Genomic DNA, 23,386 nt, shown 5'->3' with positions numbered 1-23,386 from the left:
CAAGGACATTCACAGTTATAGAACTATATTAGTACCAGCAACTAGAAATGTGTTAAATTTGCAATAAAATTGATCTAAGTTAATTGAAGTGTGAAATAACTTACGAAGCATAAAATAAAGCATTTGAATGGAATGTAAATATTCTTTTGTATAAACGATTATACAAGATGATCATTTCATAACGTCTTAAGGATTATTTTGGAAAGCACAGAGTTCATTGAAAGAGTGCTTACCTCTGGTGGTAGAGATCCCTGATTCGATCCCAGGCCATCAGTGGTAGAGCGTTCACCTCTGCTGCTTGGGGTCCCGGGTTCGATCTCAGCCCCCGCCAAGTGAACTTTGTGGTGGACAAACACCCCGTGCGTGGGTTTCCTCGGGTTCTCCCGTTTCCTCCCACTTTCTTCATTCCACCATTTCATTCACTACTCATCATCACCGTCTCCTTTAGCCTAACCGGTATAACCGTGGGACGTAAAACTCAAAGATTTCATTTCATTTTCGATCCCAGGCCACGTGAATTTGTGGTGGACAATATTGTGTTCGTATGTTTTCTCGGGATTTTCCCGTTTCCTCTCACATTTTTATTCCCCAATTCTTTCATAATCATTAGTCGTCTTTGATCTAAAAGGTATACATGGAACGTTAAACTAGAAATGTCATGTCATTTCGTTTCGTTTTCCTCGGACGACCGGAACTAAAGCGAAGACATTGTTGCCATTCCCGGTCTCACAGTGCAGCTCAACTCTTACTCTGATTTCTCAGAATTATAGTGAACTCATAATAGCATAGTGTCGCGATGGTTTCTCAAATTCTGAGAGCAGAGTTGCTGGAAATGATAGGTTTTCATTCTAAAGTAGTGGAAATCAGACTAGCAGTTTTTGTTCTACACTGGTAGTCGCCCCAATGGTAATTGAAAAAGCAGTGTTACTAGTTAAAACGGAAACAATAGTTCATTCACTCAATAATTGAACAGAAAGAAGCAGAAATTATGCCGTACGAAAGAACAAAGGATTCCACAAATCTCAGATGCAATTGTTAATTTGTATTATAAATATACGTGTGGAAGTGATGATATACTTTGAACACTATAGTAGCTACAATTGTAGTCAATAACGGGAGTGACTATTGTGGTCCTTGTTAATAACAGTAATATACCAGTTTTAATATGAGTGAAGTTTATAGAGTCACCACATAGGTCTAATTTATGCTTTATATATATATATATAAACACGTTACGTTTATTTCCTACAGTAATACAACGCTATCTTGATCACTCCATTTCAGTTACGAGCGACTTGGACTAACATAATGGTATGTCACATTCTCTAACTTTCGAGTAAGCTGGGAAAGAAGACTGACTACTCCCTTGCAATTCAATGCAATGACACATACCAAACAAGCTTCCCCTGCCTTCTGCAGCTAATTTCCGAAATAAAAAATACCTCCATACTCTTCTGTGGCTCTATTACAACCCATTCCAATTAATAACTCATTTTCATCGGAAATGGCGCTTACCATTATGTTCGCTTGAGCCGCTCATATTTTAAGTTTTAGTACAGTGGTTTTATTTTGCTTCTTTTTTTCTCTATTTGTAGGAATTTTGGAAGGAGTTCACCAAGAGTATAAAACTGTTATCGTTTGTAAGGCGACAGAGGATGCTGAGCATATTGCTCCGTTTTTAGCAAATCAGTGCTATCAGTATCATCTTGCTACTACGAAAATGAGCAACTATGAAATCAAAGGTGAGATACTTAATAATACAAATTGGAATGCAGTGAAACGTGCATAAGTTGATTATCATGAATTTCTCTGGGAAGCTGTTAACGTACAAATGACCACATTAAGCAGAAGGCATACTTTGTGTGTTCTACTTATATAAATATATCAAATTTTAATGAAACTAGGCGTGCACTTGCCTCCTAATTTATAAAGTTAGAAGATCGTTTGGTTGGAAATCCTAAGGAACAAGTGGTTAAAATTCATCCCATGTTCAGTTTGCATGTACACTCATGTCCAAAATTATTGTCGCATGTCTATAAATACGTTGTTGTAGGAGTATAATTGAGAACGAATTCGCCCGGTATTTCTTATAATAGTAAATATATAATCGGCAAAGACATGTATGTGCCAAATTTGATGTCAAAAGAGCAATAAATAAGAACAATAAAACGAAAATAAAACTTTGTCTATTTACCAACATTTTGTTTTACTCATTCTAATTTTCGTATTTATAATTCTTTCCCTATGAAATTTACCACAAATATACATCCCTGCAAAATCATTATCAAATTATATTCTTACAAGAAGACGGTTATAGATATATGACAATCATTTTGGACATGAGTGTACATGCATGATAAAACGTTTTTTAATAGCCTTCCCGCTAATATAATGGCTAGTGCGTGCACATTCGATGAATGGGATTTCAGGTTCGATTCCCGATGGGAGATCCTTGAAGTTCGAACGCGTTACAGTGGTTCGGATTCCATCTTAAACTGGAGATCCGCGTCTCATATATCCTTCATGCTGAAAGGGACGCTAAACCATAAATCAACACATCAATCAACAAGTAGTGGTCCTAATTCCGCTTTAAACAATATATTCTGTCTTGTATAGCCTCAGAGCTGAAAAGGGGCAATCCCCGATCAACTAGTCAACTAATCCTCAGTACTTTAGGTTGAAATCCCTCAAGAATGAGGAAATGATTTATCCTTGTTTTCCGAGATATATTTCGTAAAAATCATTCAATATTCCATTTTGATGCTATGGCGTATTTCTCTGAGGCTTCCCAATCATCCTTACTACTTGAGGTTAAGACCAGTCAAGAGGGAAAGATTAAGCTTATCATCTCCTCCGATTAAAATGAAAAGATTTACAATGTCTTCCTAGAAGTCGTTCAATTGTGGTGCAAAATGCTGTATAAATTTTTTTTCAGGCTTTGTAGTCTTTTCTGTTTCGTAGAGTTGAAATTGACCAAGAATGAGGAAGTGAGCTTAACAGTTCCTTCCATTTTAAGAAATATCACGATAAATTTCGAAAACAAAACAAGAAACGCTGAGTTTCGTGCAATATAGCATATTTTGAGTAAACTTGATCCTTGTTTGTATTTTTTAACATTAACATTAGATCGAGCTAAAGGGATGAATTCACCTCATCATGAAAAAGAGAAGCATTTTTTTTTTTTTAAAGGAATTATCAAGATTTTCATTAAACACTATTATCAGTATTCAATTCATTCCGATTTTTTTTGGAACATGGCTTTCCCTTTCTTAGAAAGGGTGATTTCCTCCATGGGTGAGCTAAAATAAGTCGAGGATAAAGTGTTAAAAAAAAAAAAAAAAAAAAAAATCGCTGGCTTCTACAGTACATGCACCACTAGTCAACCTTGGCATCTCGATACTACTTGTTTTGCCGAGTGTTCTGCCCACAGCCAGGTTTAGTTCGCTTAACTTACCGTAGCTAAATGGGCTATTGAGCCAGTAGAGGAGGAGTAATGTTCCCGGTTGAAAAAGTATATGAGAAGCGAAACTGGGGATTGCAGTGGAAGGATAGGTTGAGAATTAAGTTTAGGAGCACTATGTGTGCAATAACGTAAGTTTCATGACATAGGTTGTCATTTGCATACGTTAATTGATATTTTTCCAGTGGAAGACATTATCCTATAGTGTCAGTGTGCCAGATCTCTCAGAGAATTCTCGATAATACTAACACACCTCTATTTATTTATTTATTACGTATGTAAAGAGCGTTAAATATTGTGAGCAGTGTAATTTGCTTGAAAAAAAAAAAAAAAACATGCAAAATGAAGATAAATAAGAAAATCAAAGTGATAAAGTGCACAAGAGCAGGACAGGAAGAGGCAAACTTATAGCTAGATGGAGAGAAAATTGAAGGCTTTCCCCTATTTAGGAAGTTAATATCATCGGACAGAAGTGAAAAAGACGTAAGTTCTAGAATAGCGCAGGCTAAACAAGCATTCAATAGGAAAAAAGGACTGCTAACATCGAGAAATATGTCGTTGGACATTAGTAAACGATTTATTAAGACCATGGTATGGAGCGTGGCACTTTACGGATCAGAGACGTGAACATTGAGAAAAGCTGAAATATCCAAGCTGGAAGCATTTGAAATGTGATGTTGGCGCAGAATGCTGCGCATATCGTGGACCGAAAGGAAAGGAATAAAGACGTATTAAAGGAAGCTAATGAAGGACGACAGATCATGAAGATAATAGGAAGAAGAAGAAACAGCATGCTTGACCATTTTATTCGGCACTCTGATTGGATCACCGTACTGATAGAGGGAAAGACAGGAGGAAAACCAGGAAGAAGAATACCAAGGATAGAATATCTAGATGCAGTTACGAAGAGTCGTCCGTTTCAAAGTATAGAATAGCTCTCCCAAGGGAGAGAAAAGTTTTAAATATCCATGTTGTCCACCAATCGATGGTTGAGGTGAACAAGAATATTTTGTCGTATATCGGTGAATAGTTGGAAGAGCATTTATGTTTAGGCATTAACAAAGCTTAAAGAGAGTTTTGGTTGCCTTGTATTGATACTCAAGTCATTTTTCATTGTATTGAGTTTCTCTTCAGTATAGGATGTGTAATTAAGTAGTTTCTTTATCATGAAATAGTTTAAATTGTATATTCGAAACTTCATTCCACTTGATGGTGAAACACTAGCTTATGGAAGAGGTCGTTTAACATTTTCTGTGTTGCTTCAGTCATACATTACGGGCAGAATGTGAAGTTGCAATACCAAAGTATACTGAATCATATTAGCGCCGATAAGTATTGTGAGATCATAATATTCCATGCTGTGCTACAGAGCTTTGGCCTGTTATTGAGAAAAGTGTATCTTCATCCAACGTAATGTGTTAATGTCTTGGAAGCATGGCTGATATTTATGTGCCGCCGGATTCTCTGCATAATCTTTAAAGTACACTTTCTGAAATTTGATTGTGCTGGGCCCTGTCCACTGGGTTTATCCACCTCAAGTCGGTCATTAATCTATTCTTAAAGATGTTGAAAATTGTTTCGAAGGATCATATTCAACGTAGCACATGAGACACGCAAAGGTTATTCTTAAAGATGATTAAAGCACGATGTTCTTGACGGATGATGACCGAAAAATTGCTACATACACGTAGCATCAGGAAATTAAGAATATTTCTTTTCCTTCCCCATGAAATTAGATCGAGAGCATTTGAGCCACATGAACAATTTTCACAGTTGCTGTAATTATGGTGTAGTTAATTTTGAAGCGAGATATTATGATCGATCATGCGCTGAAGAAATGGCGGTTGAAAACTGCGCATTACATATAGTATACTTAGTCCTTCTTATCGAATTAGACAGGTGTGGTTTGAGGTACACTTAGTTGACTTTACATGGTTTAGTGGTACACATAGTTCACTCGAATAGCTAATTCTGCATCCTGAATGAGTGTGTTCTTTTTGATTTGTATGACTAAAATGGAATAATCTTATTAATTCACCAGATTTTCAGCTTCACTAACCAATTTTAAATAATTTTGTCCCTGTACGTAATTTGACAATGAGTGAGCAAAAGATATCTGCGCGTATCTATGAAACTGAAAAGGGGTGAGTTAATGTGTAGTTTGTAAATATGCTATTGTCGTAAATACGTGTCTACATGTAAGAAGAAAGTCTGTCAGAATAAGCAAGATCATATGTAGCATTCGTATTCGATTTGATTTTAAAGAACCATCCGTCGAACACTGTTCCCGCAACTTTTTTACACTCTTGTCACGAAATTCAAGGCTTCTAACACACCATTATACTTATAAATTTTACAGAAATTGGACATATTTGGCATATGGCAAAAGTCCCCGGCACGTATCCTATCCTGGTATGTGTTGATGATGTATTACCTGAACTAGATATTAAAGATGCAAGTTGTTTGGTGCATTACGATATTCCTGATACTTCCAAGACACAATTTGGATTTCGCTTTACGTGCCTTATGAATAATTACCCCAGTATGCTAGAATCAGAAGATGATGAGACTGAAGAGGTACGTATTAGTTGCATTTTTATAATTATTATTATTGTACAAAATTAATTCTTATATAATATAGTGACGAATTTCAGATTGTTTTGCCTTTTAAATATAGACTATAAACAGTGGCGGCGATTGGACGTTAAAAATGGGGGACAGGACATGATCTGAATATTTATATATCAATGTTAGTTTTCCTGGTTATTTCTAACACTTTGACGAAAGGTTGTATAACTAAGAAGATACTATCTTTTCAGTTAAAATACCGTATATCGTATTTTATATTTTATTAAGTAAATTAACAAGCAAACGAAAGGTATTGTGTCTGCTAGTTAAAAAAAAAGAAAAAAAAAGAAAAAGAAAAAAAAGAAGAAACTTTTTTCCTTCATCACCTTGCGGAATATCATAAATGTTGTAGGCAAAACAATGGAAAAAGTGGAAGTTGTTTCTTATTGCACACTTTTTAATCAATATTCCTTACTATTGGAAAGAAGAAAAGAAATTTTAGAAACTGTTGAATTTTGTGCAATTAAAAAATAACTTGTGAAAGACTTTTTTTTTGCGAAATGTGTTCTCAATTGTTTTAAAGCAGCTGACTAACATATCGAGCCTTTATAAGAAGAAATGAAAGTACATTGAAATTGTTGCGCTTCAATAGGTTAATTTTTGGGCTATTTTCCGTGGCAATTAAAACGCAATTCCTGTAACTTTCTTAACTCCACGGGAAGATAAATAACCAATACGTACTCACAACGATAGGTATTATATGGCACCATTTTTTCTATGAACCAGTAATACATACAAAAACTTTGCATTTCCAAATGAAACTATATACATTAAGGGGTCACTTCAAAAAAGTGGGGAGAAACTTCCCCCCCCCCCCTAATCGCTGCAAATATTAGATATAGATCCTAACAAAGCTACAAACCCTGTAGTTCAAATATACTGTATACTCAGTTTTAACTTAATTTTAGTTAGAAAACTTATGAATGAAATATGTTTTAAAACTAATTTAATGTTCTTAATCTTTCCTTTCAGCAAACTGATATTAAATTGTAACAATGTAATAACAGACATAATGTAATAAATAATCTTTCGGTTAACAGTAGCGAGACCCTGGGACATTCTGAACGTCCTTCCCGCTCTTTTACAAGTACATACACCTGTAAATGGCGAGGGTGGCCTACCACTTCTGGCGCTGTCGTGGGAAGGTAAAAACTACATAATTCCACGCGCAGTTGACAGCGACTTGGTTATTGTTCAATCGACTTTGCAGAATATAATTTGAGCAATAATATGTGTATATATTATTGTTTACAATAAGGTTAATTACTCGAAGTATGTTAATACTATGATGAATTCAGGTAGAAGTTTATTACACTCTCTGTCCCTGCTTTTTTTGGCAGCAACTTTTCCGTGGAATAATACTTAAACAATACCTTGTATATATGAAGCGTGGCTTTGCGAAATAACTTTCGTGAGGTTATGATTTAGTTCTACGTAACTGGCCCCACATTAAAACCATTGTGCAACAAAGGGTTAATATTTATGCATGTGGCTCATATCAGAGCACATAAACAATTGTTCATGTAATTCAAAACCAAGCACTTACTTCTTATATCATTTCTACCCTTTCTGAGGCCTTCGTAAATAACTTTTCTCTTGCTGCATTTTTTCACCTTACAAATTCATCCTCAAATTTTTCATAACTGACTTATACTTCTGTATTCACCTTTCTAATTGGTCGACTTTAAACATATGAATATAAAAAATTAGTACTATTTTAAATAGATTTTTTCTTCCCCGTAGAAGAAATCTGAGGATCTATTAGTGCACATTCTTGTGGACGAAAGCAACACCATTCAGCTGCCTACAATAGTCACTTTGATGAAAAGGATGGGTGCTACAATATCTCCTCAGATGGAATCGTTAGCTACAGTAAGTTACATTTTTTATGATTTTTTGCTTAAATAATTATATACAAATAATATACGATGTGAATTATTTGTTCATTGTGTTTTATTTCAAAAAAAAAAAAAAGAAAAGAAAAGAAAAGAAAAGAAAAAAAGAAAGAAAACAGATTTGTAGAATTATGCACTTATTTTCTGATTAAGTGTAACTTATTTTTCAAGCAGTTTGCAGTGTTAAAAAAAATCCTTGCCACCCACGTTTCTTTGAGAAGGTCTGTATTTTTACCAGCAATCGAAATTAACACGTTGACCGCCACTATATATTTTGACCTTTCTCATCTGTGCGCCACGGGCAACAATCCGCTACTAATACTTTGTTTTCGCCTTTGTTTTAACCCCATAAATGTATAATTGTATATGGTTTTGCATACACGCGGCGTGGATATTAAATTTTGACTTCTACGCCATTATATGTAATAGCATACACACCTATAGAGCGAATGTGAAAAAGTGCAATATATATATATATATTTGTGTGTATGGAAAACCATACACGAGGCTGCATGAAGGAGCCGTGTGTATGAAAATCCGTACGATTAAGTCACACAAATGTAGGTTTTCTTTCTCCAATTGAAATCTTTATTTGGGGTCAAAGTAATACAATTTCTATGTACAGTTGCCAGAATATGGCCTTCCAAAGCAAGGAGGATGGCCAGGATTTTTTGAACCTGACTGTACCTGACTTTTATTCTCTTTTTCCAAACCTAAAGAATGTAAAATCTTGAATCAGTATCATTGAAGGTAACTCCAACGCAGTAGTAGATACGTCCCGATTGGATAGAAATGTTTGCATTTATAGTTATCCTGCATGTTTTCCAATCGAAATTGGAGAATAGAGTAGTGAATTTTATTGTTCTCAAAGTACTCATATTCTGTTTCCGATGCGAGCTCATATAGTTCGGATCCCACAAACTGCTGGTCCGTTTTTCATATAGCTGTCGAAGAGGCCCAAATATAATCTTTCACCAGGATGTGTACCTGTCAGAACGTATGCCGAGTTAATAATTAGATAAGTACTGTTTCGGCGAACTGTCACTCAAATCAAATTTTTCGTTCTAGATAATTCATGAGTTAAATAGCAAGTATTAAATAGTAGTTAAATAGCTATAAATGTATTAACCTGGGTTGGCGCGTGACTGAAAAGTTTTTTTTTTTTTTTTTTTTTTTAAGTTGGAAATGTCATGAAATATAACTTTTTTTTTTATCGTTTCGAGAAAGCTTCCAGATTATCTTGAAATGTTTCCACGTTTTTTCCTTTTTATAACAAAGTAAAGTTTTGAAGTTTTCTTGTGTACATTTTGAAACATTAGTAAATGATTTGGAATACTGTCATCATCTCAGGTAGTCTTCGCATGCTTACCATTTCGAAAGATCATAGCAAAGAAGGCCCAAGAAAAGAATATATTGAAGTATTCAGTAATAAGAATGTTTATTGAGTTTTGTTAAAGAAGGCAATGTTTGGATTCAATATTTGTCACCCATATGTGTAAGAGCAACCAACATGGTTAGAAATCTGCAATTATTTAAATAATACTAATAATTTGTACTGGTACTTTCCGTGCTGTCATTATTTGTTCCGGAAAATTGTAGAAAATTACTGAAAAAATGCTGAAAATGTCCTCGAAACACTATTCGTAGCGTACGAATTCTGATTACACTCTCATTAATCTACCTCTAGCAGCCGGCGCTACAGCTCTTTGTAAGCCTTGGCCTCTTCCACAATCAGCCTCCATTCTCTCCGGTTGTTCATCTTCCTTTTCCATCCTTTTATCTTAAGTTTCCTCAGATCGTCTTCTATATCTGCACGCCATCTTTTCCTTCGTCTTCCTCTTTTCCTCGTTGCGTATAACTTTTCTTCTAGTATCCTTTTTGGTATGACTTGCCCTTCCATTCTTTCTGTGTGTCCTCTCCACCGTAACCGTTGTGCTTTTATATAGCGTACAATATTTTCACCTTTTATCAGGTCCTCTATTTCCTGATTGTACCGCGTTCTCCATTCTCCTTTATTCATCATGGGTCTGTATGCCCGCCGCAATATTTTCCTCCCTAATGTCCCTAATGCATTTTCCCCCTTTCTTTGTCAGTATTCATGTTTCACATCCGTAGGTGGCTACTGGTCTTACGAGTGTTTTGTATATTTTCATTTTATGCCCCTTGATATCAGCTTGCTTACTTTAAGGCCTATTTCTTCTGTAATTTTTTCTAGTTCTTGGTATATTTCTGTCATTTTTTTGCTTGGTTTTGTGATTATTGCTATGTCGTCCGCATAGGCGCAAATTTGACTACTTCTGTGAAATATTGTTCCTCTTTGGTAATTTTTTTCTCTATAGCTTTATGTAGAGCTATCAAAAACAAACTTGTCGGTAGGACATCTCCCTGGTTTACATCTTTATTGATCTCAGGTAATCTGGCAACCTGTTTTCTATCTTAATTCTTGCATTCTACTTCTCCATAGTCATCTTTGTGACAAACTCATTAATATTTTGTCATAAATGTAATGACAGTAGGTGATTGAATGTATAGAAACGTAGATCATCAATCTGGATTATACAAGAACAAAATGGTAGAATTGTGTAAATGTTGGATTAAGAGAATAAGTTAGCATTAATTGTGAAAACTATATCTGTGTTGGTATACATTCGCTTTAAAACTGCAGGAGGCATATGATTTAAAATTCTGCTTCATGGTAGGTTGAGATTTAGTCTAAAGTGTAATATGCATTTCAAACCTGTACTGTAACTGAGGAACGAACCAGTTCTCCCTGACAAAAGGTGAGAATATTAACTAAAGAAAACGAAATAAAATAAAAATAAAACTGCTATATTTTTTTAAGGAATGTATTTACTCTAATCAAGGAGTCCTCATGAGTTCAGTTTCCTTTACTTTGTTACCATTACTTGAGTAACTTGGATGGTTATAGTAAAAATAATGAAATATTGTATTAGTGTTCTCTTTTCTTTCTTTCTTTCAGGAAGCAATTAAAAAGCGAGAAGCAGAAAAGGTGAAATCTCCTCTTTGCTACAATGTGAAGGCTTTTGGATTGTGTCGAGATAAAATGATGTGTACTGGCAGACATCTTATTCTTCCTGATGATAAAACCGATAAGTTGCCAATGTAATTATCTTTCATATTTCGTGCTATATTTATCAAACTGTAAAACAGTCAGGGCAGGTTCTGAATATAAAATACATTTCAACTGCACGATATTTACGTTATCAAGTTCGTAACGTTCATAGTAATGCACGTAGGGCAGGAATATCAATTCAGTAGTTTTGGGTCGATTTATATTCAGGAGATTATTTATAAATGAATTCGATATTTTCGGTCTCACTAATTCGTGTGTGTTTTAATAGTATTGTAATTTAATTAACATTCTATTATTTTGTTAACACAAAACTAGCTTCCACAGAACATATAAACACTATCACTAAGCAATCGATGCGCATACTAGGACTTTTGTACAGGTTAACAGAAACACGGAACCTCTCTTCCTTAGCAACGTTTTACAAGGCAGTAATTTCTTCTAAAATGGAATATTGTTTACCGATCAGGACAGCTCCTATAAACCTATCCCGGCTAAACTCAGTTCTAAACGTGTTTTCCTTGCAATAGTACGTTTTAAAGTATCTTGCACACGTGCGGCGATAAAACACAAACTGTTACAAACGCTAAATATTCAGCTATCTGACACTCGTCATAAAATCAGTACCTCAAGTATTTATAAACTCACACACGGTCAACTCAGGTTCGAAATGCTACTTTTAGAATTGTATTTCCGAATTCCATTCAAACAAACACGTAAGACATATCTTTTTCATATAGTACGAGTTAGACTTTCAATAGTTCAACGTTTCCCGTTTTACAGGCTTCTTAATTTATACGACTTGTCACATACACCTATAGATTTATTTAATTCTAAAGCTGCATATAACTCTGGACTACGACGTCATTTTAGTGGATAAAATTTAGTCAGCTATTGTTAACCTTTCTTGTTATTACATAGATGTTATTTTTGTTATTTTTACTGTTATTATTGTATTATGTTATCTCTTAGATTTGTTAGACATTTCAGTGTAAACTGGCGTTCAGTTGTATCTGGAACAATGTTCGTGAACATTATTTGAATTCAGCAACTTAAAGCCCGCCTACAAATTGCCTAGAAAAAACATCCGATTATGCCAGTAGTAAAATGTGTCCACGCTAGGATAAATTTCTAATTGCTCTTTTTATACTAATTTGATTACACTGAATCCAAAGAAACTGTTTTTAAGCTTATCCATCCATGGTATCACGAGAAAAATTACCTCAAAGTTGGAGTGTTTGAAGTATTGCTTATGTCGGGTACCCCCATGGACGGTTAAGTTTAAAAATAGTTCCATTGGTTTCAGTATCCTCAAAATAATATGGAAAGGAGCAATTACAAATTTATTCAAGCGTGGGCACTTTTTGTTAGTGCCATGATCGAAAGTTTTTTGGTTTAAAATAACAATTTACTATATAGTAAAGTAAACATTTTTCAGCTTCAAATTAGCAAGTCATTCGATTTTGCTTTTATAGATGATTACAGACTTCCTGGTTGATCCGGAAGTTACATTCCTTTCTGCTTATTTCAGATAATTAATGCAGGGATGAACGGTTTTTCGTATTCTTTGCGTGTTTTTTTAAATTTAAAGTAACAGGTATTTTAATCATTACTTTATGATGTACGTTCGTATTAGTCATTGCAATTTCTGTGAGTACATCAGTTTATTGTCATGGTTACACATCAGGTATCCAGTATTTTCTTATCTATCTAATACCTTTAATTTATTGTTTTGCTTTTCAGATGTGGTGAAGTCAAAATCAAAATATTGGCTCTTCATGATGCGTGTCATTTCTCTGCAAGGCTTTTAGAGCATACAGATCTAAATGGAAACGTGGTTCTTATTCCTGACGACTATGCCAACATTATGTACAACATGAACAAGTTCTTCAGCAACCAGAAAAATAGGTATGAAATATCACGTTTACTCAAGGAGATAGGATAAACTATCAGGGATGTTTTTCTCTCAAAGCCACACACACACAGACACAGTTCTTCCTTATGGCTGAATGGTTGGTATTCTCGCTTTTGATGTGACACCCAGCTTCGATTTCCGGTAGAAGTGCATATAGTTAAAATATTTCCTTAAGCTGGAGTTCCACCGCTTTTTAGTTTTAATAACCTTGTTGGTGAAAAAGAACGTTAAATATCAACTATTATTAATCCCACTTACAGTACAGTTATGAGAAACGTAGATTTAATGGTAAAGAATATTGTAGCAATAAATCAAAGAAAGGTAGGGATTTTATAGTAATAGTACCCTTTATATATATATATATATATATATATATATATATTGTATAATTCCGAGAACTTAAAATCTTTTTGCTGAATTCTTATAAACGCAAAGAAAACATATTCTAAGTAATATATCAATAAGTATTTTAAGCAATATACGTTAGTGGGCAAGAAGTGCTATGTAAAAATATCAGTAGCCACAAAAAGGAAAAATAATTATTTTTAGTAGTTAATGTGTAGATGCTTTTGTTTTAAGAAGAGTAAAGTTAATGTTTTCGTAAGATCGAGTATCTATTAGTATAATTCATAATAGTTAGATAAGCTTACCAATAAAGTACCAATGATGCTGTTTTACTAAAGTATCTACGTGCCAATCTAGTTGAAATGGATAGAAGTGACATTGCACTAGTATATACTACATTTTTACGAGGTCAAAAATATGTTAACTTCTTAATTGACACCGATGCTACAAACACAATCATGTGTAATAATCACAAGGATCTATACTTTATGGATAAGTTGGAGTACACGCCAGTTAAATTAAGTAATGCTGATGGATCTTCGATTCAGGTACAAGAGAGGATTTGGATAGACATAAAAGATGGTAGCAAGGGTTGGAGTTTGCTTGCTGATAGTACTATGACAACACCGTTAGTAGGCATATCTTGGTTGGATGTAATAAATATAGTGGAGAAGTCTCATAGTTTAGAAGAGTAAGCCTACCCAAAATAGTGTAGCCACGGTCACGAATGCGCGACATTTTACGTGCAAAATATAGACTCAGTATGAACAAGTATTCAAAAATAATTTGCAACAACCAATAGAAGGTTATGCGGTAAACGTTCCAGTCAAACCAGATGCGTTCCTATTTTTAAGAAATTTGATGAAGTTCCATATGTATTAGCACCCGCAGTTAAGACAGAATGAGATAAATTGTGTAAACAGCGGATTATAGAAACAATAGATTACTCGGATTGGGCCACTTCTGCTTGCAGTTAAGAAACGGAAGTGTAGTTTGATATTATACCTAAATTTCAAAAGGATGGTAAATTTAGTTAATGAAAAATGGGTTATCTATTAGCCATGATAGATAAGCTACTTTCAAAATATAAGATGCCCAATAGTTTGTACTGTTAGATCTAAGGCAGGCTTATCAACAGGTCCATGTAGATGAAAGATTACGCAATTACCTGGTATTTAGCATGCCTTGGGGACCCTTTCACCTGCTTTGTCGTCTAAATTGTGCAGCTGAGATCTTTAAAAAATTTATAGATGAAACAACAAAGGGTTGAACAGACGTAATATGCTATTTAGACGACAAACTGATATAGAGAAAGATAAAGTACTAAAGCAACTCATCACATAGACTAAAAACAGTTGGCCGCAGAAATTGCCTGCTTACTTGGTTTCGACTAATATACAAGTATATTTCAAACAGCAGTGATTCTTGGAAATTGGGAATCGTTTTTAGTAGTTAATGTGTAGATGCTTTTGTTTAAAGAGGAATAGTTTGTTTTCGTAAGGAATCGAACATCTATTAGTATGTTTCATAATAGATAAGCTTCATAATAAAGTAACACTGCCCGATTTCTTAATACTTGCCGAATTGTTTGAGATATCAAATTGCTGTAAACGGCATTGATAATCTACGTCTGAAGATAAAGCCTTTAAGAAAAGGTCATTTTTAATCACTTTCAACTTTGTTCCTATTTATTCGAAATATGTTATATTCTAATCATAGTATTTCACACTAACTAACAAGTCGTCAGTCTTCCATCCCCGTAAGGAATGGACGGGCTTCTAGCCATCTGGCTACCTTGCCCATTTTTTTTTCTTTCTTTGTGTTTTCGTTTAGTAAATCTGCTGGCACTTGTTGTGGGCTGTAACTCTGCGGTGTTCATTGACGCCATCTGCTTCTCTGTGTTGCTCTGCGGATCATCATCTTTGTTTTTGCCTAGTCTTCTGGACCTGTTCTCGTCTTCCGTGAATATTGCACAATGTAAGAAATCAGTGATTTGCTTTTAGAAACTATTGGTGTATCTTTTTTCAATTCTTGTAGTGGGTTTCTTCGTGCTCTTTTGTTATTGTGGGATTTGAGATGTATAGGTCTCGTATGGTGGTGTGTAAAATGTTAACTCTTGTTTTTAGGACTATTTCGGAGGTGATCTGGATGACTCTGTTCAAGGTTGCTGTGTGGCTGGCTCCGTGATGATAACTAGGAGACATGCGACCCATATCATAATGTCGTGTGTTGCTGCTTCAACCGCTTCCTCTATATGGCCTGCTTGATGTTTTGTGGTATTGCTTCTGTCCTGTCTGCTGGTTCTTGTGAGTTGACTACTTGGTGCTCCTCTTGTTCTGCTGCTGCTGCTGATTGTCTAGGCCCTGTAAGGGCAGACGAATTCTTACTGTTTATGTTTGGGGCGAGGACAATGTTCAGCATCTGCTTTGTATGTTGAGCAGAAGTTGACACTGAGAGGCCTATGCATTGATCTTCATTGTGGTCGCCGCAACAATAGCATACTCGTGGAGTGAGGCGTTGGTGTCTTCGGTGTCTATACTGGAAACAATTCTGGCACGATGGGGGTCTTGCTGTTTTTTGAGGGTTCTGCTTTGTAGTGGCGATCCTGGATGTAGATTTCTTATTGATGATTGCGTTGACTTCTGGGTTCAGCGACAATAGTCGGATGAGTGGAAGGGGACCGTTGTTGGAGATGATCGGGATGATGTTAGTGAAGTCAAATTCACGTTCGCTCAGTTCCTGTGTATCTTCGGTCTTGATGAAGGTTTTCACTCGTTTGATGAAGCATGTGAAAGTAGGTCCTTTCTTCTGCTGCTTAGTCTTGGTGCGTGGTTGATTTGTGGGGGAGACTTTTTTCTTCTTAGAGGCTCGTCAAAGTGTCTTTGGTTGCTGTCTTCTTCGTGTGAGTGTCGTCTTGGATTGGAGATAATGCCCCTTTCATGGAGTTACGTCTTTCTTCGGAGTACTCTTGTCTCTGGTCCTGTAAAGGACCATTTCGTTTCTCTCTGGTGTCTCATCATCTTTTGTCAACTGTTATAGTTCCTTAGATTATAGTGCGGTAAGTGCACTTCAGGTATTGAAAATATGCCCCAACTTCCATTTCTTCTGGATCCATATTGTCCATGAAGTCTTACAGTGCTTCTCTAGTTGGGGAATTTATGGCCAAACTTCTATCGTCGTGAATGGGAGTTGTATTTATCGGTAGAATGGGGCCATAGCATCCTTTCATGAAATCTTCAAATTTGTTTGTTTGTCAAATCGGGTGATATGGCCATTTCCCGATTCAAGGTGGAAGTGTGTTGTGGGAGGTCTGGATGTATGTGTGTATTCGAGCAGTGGTTTTCTTCTGCTATATTGTGTCTGTCTCTTCTGTGTCACTCCCTGCTGATATCAGCGGGTTGGTCCAGAACTTGCTTTGTTGGCCAGCGTTGTCCTATATCGGATAGTCTTCCTGTTGAACTCTGTAACAAGTGGCCACTAGGAAGGGAGAGAGTGCATCCCACTGATCATCTTGTTTCTTCTTGTTGCTGTTCTTTGTCTGGCAAGGCATCTTCTTTTACTGCTTGCTTCTGGAGTGGCTCTGATAAGGGCTAGAACTGTAGGTTTTGGTGATGGGCCTGGAAAGAGACGAGAGAGACCTGGTTTGTGTTGTTTGTCTCTGTCACAATTCCGAGAGAAATATATTGGTTCCTGAGCAGCCGACTGTTGCCAAAGGCTGTACAAGGCCAGAGCGAATCTTGATTTACGATAGGGAAAGAGGCCGACAGAAAGCAATAGGATTCCTCCCGGAAAAGTTCATGTGTGTAGTGCTAATTGTGAAATACTTTATTACACGAAGTTTGCAGCTTATCTCACAAGACTAGCTGCTTCTAGTCATTTGAACAGTAGGTTACTCCTTGGTTAACACCGCAAGGTTACCCAGAGTTACTCTCGATGCTCCTGAAGTTAACTCCAGTTTCTTTTTCTACTTGTAGTTGGTGACGATATCCTTTTTTGTGTAACTGCTCTGCTCCTCTGTGTGCGTCTGAATGATGCAAATTATTTCACATTAAAGTACTTCGGATGTTTATTGCCCTGCCCTCCTCAGTTGCGTTATTACTATTGTAGAGGCCTCAAGAAGTTGAATATTTTTCGTAATTTGAAACAACAAATAATAAGTGTAGTTTCGTAACTTTTCGTTTAATACATAGATTTGAAATATGTAATAATCTGACGTAGTTTCGTCTGAAAAAAAAAATACTTCAAGATGAACGGTTCTTCATATATATTGGAAATTATTTATTGTAATTAATATCTTTAAAACAGCAACATATATATTGGAAATTATTTATTGTAATTAATATCTTTAAAACAGCAAACAGTAAAAATTAAACATAATTGTGCTACTATATACACCGACAATTGTGAAAACGAAGGTTAACACATAATGATTAATAAGTGTTTCAGTCCTCTATACTTAGATTTTGCCATAATCCCAATCACACACTAATGAACAAAAATATCATTTTATACTGTATCTGTCTTTCAAGTATTAATTGTTAACATTCAAAAAATGTTTATATTTATTTTGGATAAAAAAAAATAAATGGGGTGAAGATGGGAAGGAGTTTAATATGCTAATTACATTGCCTCTTTGTATGGCTAGGCTTATCCTTTGTGTCAAAAAACAACCACTTCTAGGATCTCCTGATTTGTCAATTAAATTTGATCCTAATCCCTTTAAAAACATTATTTTTATTAAATATATATATATATATATATATATATATATATATATATATATATAATAGAGAGAGAGAGAGATGGAAAATAATCATCTTGAAGCAAGAATAGAAAATCAATTATTATCCGAAAAACAATGAAAACATAATTAATAATATTTAAAAAAAAACAAGTACCAACACTCACTAAGTTCTTTCGCTAAATCTCTTCGCTCTTTTAAGTATGGAGGGGAAGATGTAGCAAAGAAAGAAAGGAAACAAATTAAGAACAGAAAAGAAAAAGCTGAGAGATAGACGCCATGTTAGAATCCAGGATCGTATGATCATGTTCCCGAACTGAAGTAGGTGAAGTTTAGTGGAAAAGTGCAGAACAAAGGTTGATAATGAAGAGGGTTTTTTTTTCTTCTTTGTCTTCTTCACTGCTACACTTTTATTATTTTATTGCCCTCAACTAAACAACTATTATTTTCAGCGTGATAACATGAACACGTGATTTTGCATTCCAATATGGCACCTACGTGGATGCCTCTAGGCTTTTTCTTTATTTTTTAATAATTTTCCTTTTTCTCTCCCGATGTAATGAAGCGTTTTAGCGAGAACTCTCATAGTATATATTTCTAGTGTTTTTGTTATTTTTTTTATTGTTTTCTGGAAAGTAATTTATTTTCTATATACGAGTAATGTCTTTATGCATGTTTTCGACAAAAATATTTACAATTTACAATTCTGACACGTATGATGAATTTAACTATCATACTTCATCTGTAGTATCCTTGAAAACGTTAGTAAATTGGACCAATGAAGTATTGACTTAGCTACGGGGGTTCAATAATAGGTTCTCACCTCTGATATGCTTGGTCCCTGGTTCGGTCCTCGGACAAGTAGGTTGTGGTGAATAACATCGTGTCCGTGGGTTTTCTCTGGGTATTCTCGTTTCCTCCCACATTTCATTCCACCGATTCTTCCACCATCATTTACTTGCCTTAATCATCCGTCTTCCTTAGCCTTAAGGGCATAATCATCGGGCGTTAAACTGAAAGAATTCACCTCTGTTGTGAAGGCTTCGTAGTTGGATTCCAGCCTATGTGAATTTGTGATGGACTGCATCATATTTATAGTTTTTCCCGAGATTTTTCCACATCCTTATTCTCCATGTTCTTCCATTATTATTAAATTGCATTTGTCATCGTCTTTCTTCAGTATACAAGGCGTAAACATGGTATGTTAATATATATTCGTTTTTTTGACATAAGGCACAGGTTGCGCCCGTGAGAATATTTGGGGGAGACAATTTATCATTGAAATGCTAGTGAGAATTTTTGGTGAACATAATGTCATTGAAACCCAACTGGAGAGAGATAAAATTGGGGATTGCACCGAAACCAAGAGGAATGGGCACCCCTGCTTGGAATAGTACATGTAGGTAAATACTATATATATACCAACATGTATAATATGTATACGTATTATTCATATGTTATTTTCCTTGAAAAAGCTCTATAACTGTAAATTTCAACGTAAGAAGAAAAGTTACAGATAGGGTTATTCGTGTTATACATAAGGTTTTGTTAGATTTCTGGATACAAAAATACGGACACACTCGATTTTAGTGAAAATTTTGAAACTTTTAACTAAAGAACGACTAACTACAACGGTAAGATTGACATTGAAATTAAAACTCGACCATAATAAGATTAGTGTCCTGAAAGTTACAACAGCTAGACTAATCTGTTTGTTATTTAAGCAAACATGGCACTGAAATATTTTTCCTTTTCTTTTTCTTTTGTGAACTTAAATTTTAGTTCCTTATTACATGTTTCATTTTCAAATTGAACACTCATGAGAGCTAAGAAACCTGAAGTCTACATATATCAGTGATTGGCATTTCAAGGTGAGGCTTTGGATCGAAAGAACGTATTTCCAGTTTCATTAAGAGATTTTTTTTTCCTTCGTTCACAATTCTCTGCACCGTTTGTAAGCTCATCCTATAGGCCGTGTGGTTATCTCCAATGAGATCTTAATCTATTTCATGATCTTTCATGTATCTTTATAACCAATGAGTACAACGTTCTCGCTATTTTCCGTGGTAAATGTGTGTAATCAGTATAGTGGTAGGAAAATAGTAACTAATTAACGTATTTTCCAGAACAAAAATACGGACATTTTGTTGCATTTTTTTAGAAGCATGATACGAACACGGGTGCAAAATACGGACGTCCATTAATCCTAGTTACAGATGCTTTAATACTGAATATTGTTATTTCGTAATCACTAATATTCGCTATACTGTATACATGTAATATTTAAATATTGCAGGATACAACATGGAAATCCTGAGGTAGGAGACGTATGTGCCATTGAATCAATTGAGACGAACAATTTATATTTTCGCGTTCAAATTATGGCATTTACAGTCAGAGACCGCTTTGGACGTGTAACGGAAGTTCTAGTCAAATATTTGGATGAAGGAGATATTAAAGAAGCAAAGGTGAGTGTGTAAATGTGTCATTTAAGTCATTTGCTTCAAATATTCATTGTTTAAACGTTTCAATGGACACCACGAGTGAAAAATCTTTAGTAAAAGATAGAAATTTAATATAGAATGTTCTTTGAAAAACACTAAAACTATAATAGTATTTTAAGGTAACACTATTTATATTAGATATTTAGATATTAAAATTAACTCTAGCTCTCCATGCTGGTCTGGGGCCAGCGCATGTGTGCTTTTGGTGTACAGTGTTCCAAGTTTGATTCTTGGTGGAAGACGCATTGAAAACGTACTGTATTTGAATTCCACCCTAAACTATAGGTCCACGTGTCATAACCTCAGTACTGAAAAAAGAACACCGAATTTCAACTAAGGTCAGCTGCACGACAGGATAATTTCATGCTTCTTCTATTATTCAATATTGTAATAAAGTACATATTTTATTAGAACTTTGGGTGGCACATTCAGAATTTAACACCAGCGTTCAGTTGGTAGCAAACATACTACGTTTCTCAATAAAAATTAAAAAGAATTAGCCGATTGAAGTGCTGTTTTTTCTGTATATAAATACAGATGTTTCTGTCAAGGGAAAGAACGTAATTCCCTAAAGCGCACTGGAGACGGGCAATTCTTGCTGAAGTTATTGATACATACACAGAAGTCCAGGAAAAAGGAAATAAAATTAAAATGGAAATTTTGCTTCCAAATGTTTGGTTTACAGTAGCCTTGTATTATTTCTAACGAAGAATAGATTTGTATTTTCCGTTTGTCATGACATACTGGAATCACAGTGTAAATCATTTCTCAGATTTACCGATCACTTTATTCCTTGATATGTTGATGGTTATCAAGTAATGGAAACATCCGAATATAATACTACTTTACTTGCATAATACAACGTGGGACCACCGTTAGCCTATTCGGAACTGCTCTAATTCGGTGAGGCATGTGAGTCCTAGTTTTCAGATGAAAATTGTACCATTCCTTATATATTTCAACACTCAAATCCGTTAGCGAGGGGGGAGAAGGTTGGCCGAAAATTTCTGAATCATAGGATACACGTGACGCCTAAAATGTTCGAATAATTACTGACATGATGAATCCTGTGAACGTAATTATAGAATCCACGGAATTCCAGAAAATTGCGGCCCTCAGCAGCACAGAATCTTCACCATGTTTTACAGTAGGAAGGAGACAGCTCGGAGCGTAAATATAATCGGTTGAAAAGAAAGTGAAAGAGTACTCATCAGACTGTATTACATGTTTTCAGTCATCGGCGGTTCACTTAACCTATTCTCAGCACCACTTTCTTTACACTGAAGCATGATAGAAAGAGTTTTTAAATTGCAACCTGACCAAGGATGATGATACGCAATGTGCGTTGAAATGATATTCGCAATAGGTAGAGGCACGAGTTTTTCGGAATGCACAATAAAACGAAATGCGTCAGAATTAAGTAATTTTCAGTTCCTTGATGTTTTATGATATTCTGTGTGTATTTTCATTGGTTTCCATTACGCGATAAAACGCGAAATGGGCTGTTTTGCGCGAAATTTCTAACAATACGCGAAATAACGTGAAATTTTAAAAATACGTTTTCATTAATTTAAAAACGCCAGTTTTCCGCTGACGGAACGGTAGAACGTGGTATGAACGGTGCATTTTTGGTGATTCTGATACGACTATAGAGAACATGTTGCGCGTTAGCTGTCACCATCGCAAACTCCCCTACTCATAGTAGTTTAGTTATTGATTTTCCTTCAGTTTGAATTAAAAAAATATAATTTTATATAAGTGAAATTTTCAATGTCAAGTGAAATAATCAGTATATTTTGTTTTTAGGTTTTTGATGGTTTATTTATGTAGTGATCTATGAATAAAAGGAACAATTGTAAAAATGTAAGGTACTATCTTTTCCACAAGAGCTACAAAATGCGAAACTTTATTACAGATGATCACCTAGCCCATCATTAACTGCTGCCTGCCGCTGAATACGTATAAGTTTTACCGTGCCTGACGTGTTGCAACCTATAAATATTCCATTACTTTAGTAACCATTCCTATACTCGAAGCTAGTGGTTCTCAACCTTTTTTGAATGACGACACAATTCACTGATTGCCCAAGACATCGCGACACATTTGTTTATTATTATTACTATTATTATTATTATTATTATTATTATTATTATTATTATTATTAATGATAATAATAATAATAATACAAACTTTAATAGCTAGTTTCTATATAAAGTAGTGACCCTATGTCAAGTTCCGTCGACCGTACTGTTCCTTCCCTCTTTTAAGGTCGCGTCATAACTGCCCTTTGAAAACCGAAAATGTAGTAAAATCGTGACGTCACCGCGGGAGCAGAAACAGCTTTCGCCCAAGGTCCTTCTCATTTCCCATGCTTGTTAGTTTGATTTTTGCAGGAAAGCGAATGATTCTTGTTTTCCTGTATTGAGAAAAATTAATTACTATAGTGTTCGTGTTAGCTTATAAGCATGTCGAATTGTACGATAAGTACTTGCGTTCCGAAGTTATTTATTAGGTATTTCCCTCGGATCCTCTGTGGGAAGTTTGGCAAGAGAAATGCTGTCGGAAAGACACCTTTATAGTTAAAAACGCTAGCGTCTATTCCGATCATTTTATTCCCGAAGCTTATAAACGTGAGTTTCTAAATATTCCACTCAAGAATAAGTTTAAACCGATGTTGTGCCTTCACTGAACTTATCAGTCATACGGAACCGTGTTCCTGTAAATAATGAAAGAAATAAGTGTACGAAAGCTAGGTGTTTAGAGTAAAAACAAATCAGGCATTTGGGTACAGTCAGATGAAATAACTA

The 23,386-nt window shown here is 35.2% G+C and overlaps 1 protein-coding gene across 1 annotated transcript in view; it reads left to right on the top strand.

Moving 5' to 3' along the window:
* Nucleotides 1–23,386, top strand: part of LOC145671651 (putative ATP-dependent RNA helicase TDRD12) — a gene marked incomplete in the record, with an annotated part of 196,777 nt that overhangs the window by 127,108 nt on the left and 46,283 nt on the right. Inside the window, 6 exon segments of the mRNA XM_081740852.1 lie at nucleotides 1,596–1,742; nucleotides 5,820–6,037; nucleotides 7,832–7,960; nucleotides 10,964–11,106; nucleotides 12,818–12,982; nucleotides 20,372–20,543. Coding sequence (XP_081596978.1) covers nucleotides 1,596–1,742; nucleotides 5,820–6,037; nucleotides 7,832–7,960; nucleotides 10,964–11,106; nucleotides 12,818–12,982; nucleotides 20,372–20,543 — 974 coding nt within the window.

The sequence above is a fragment of the Thermobia domestica genome, chromosome 2, assembly GCF_964235325.1.
Source record: "Thermobia domestica chromosome 2, izTheDome1.hap1.1, whole genome shotgun sequence".
NCBI classification, from domain to species: domain Eukaryota; kingdom Metazoa; phylum Arthropoda; class Insecta; order Zygentoma; family Lepismatidae; genus Thermobia; species Thermobia domestica.
The sequence above is the reverse complement of the archived record's forward strand: the minus strand, read 5'-3'. Positions and strand labels throughout refer to the sequence as shown.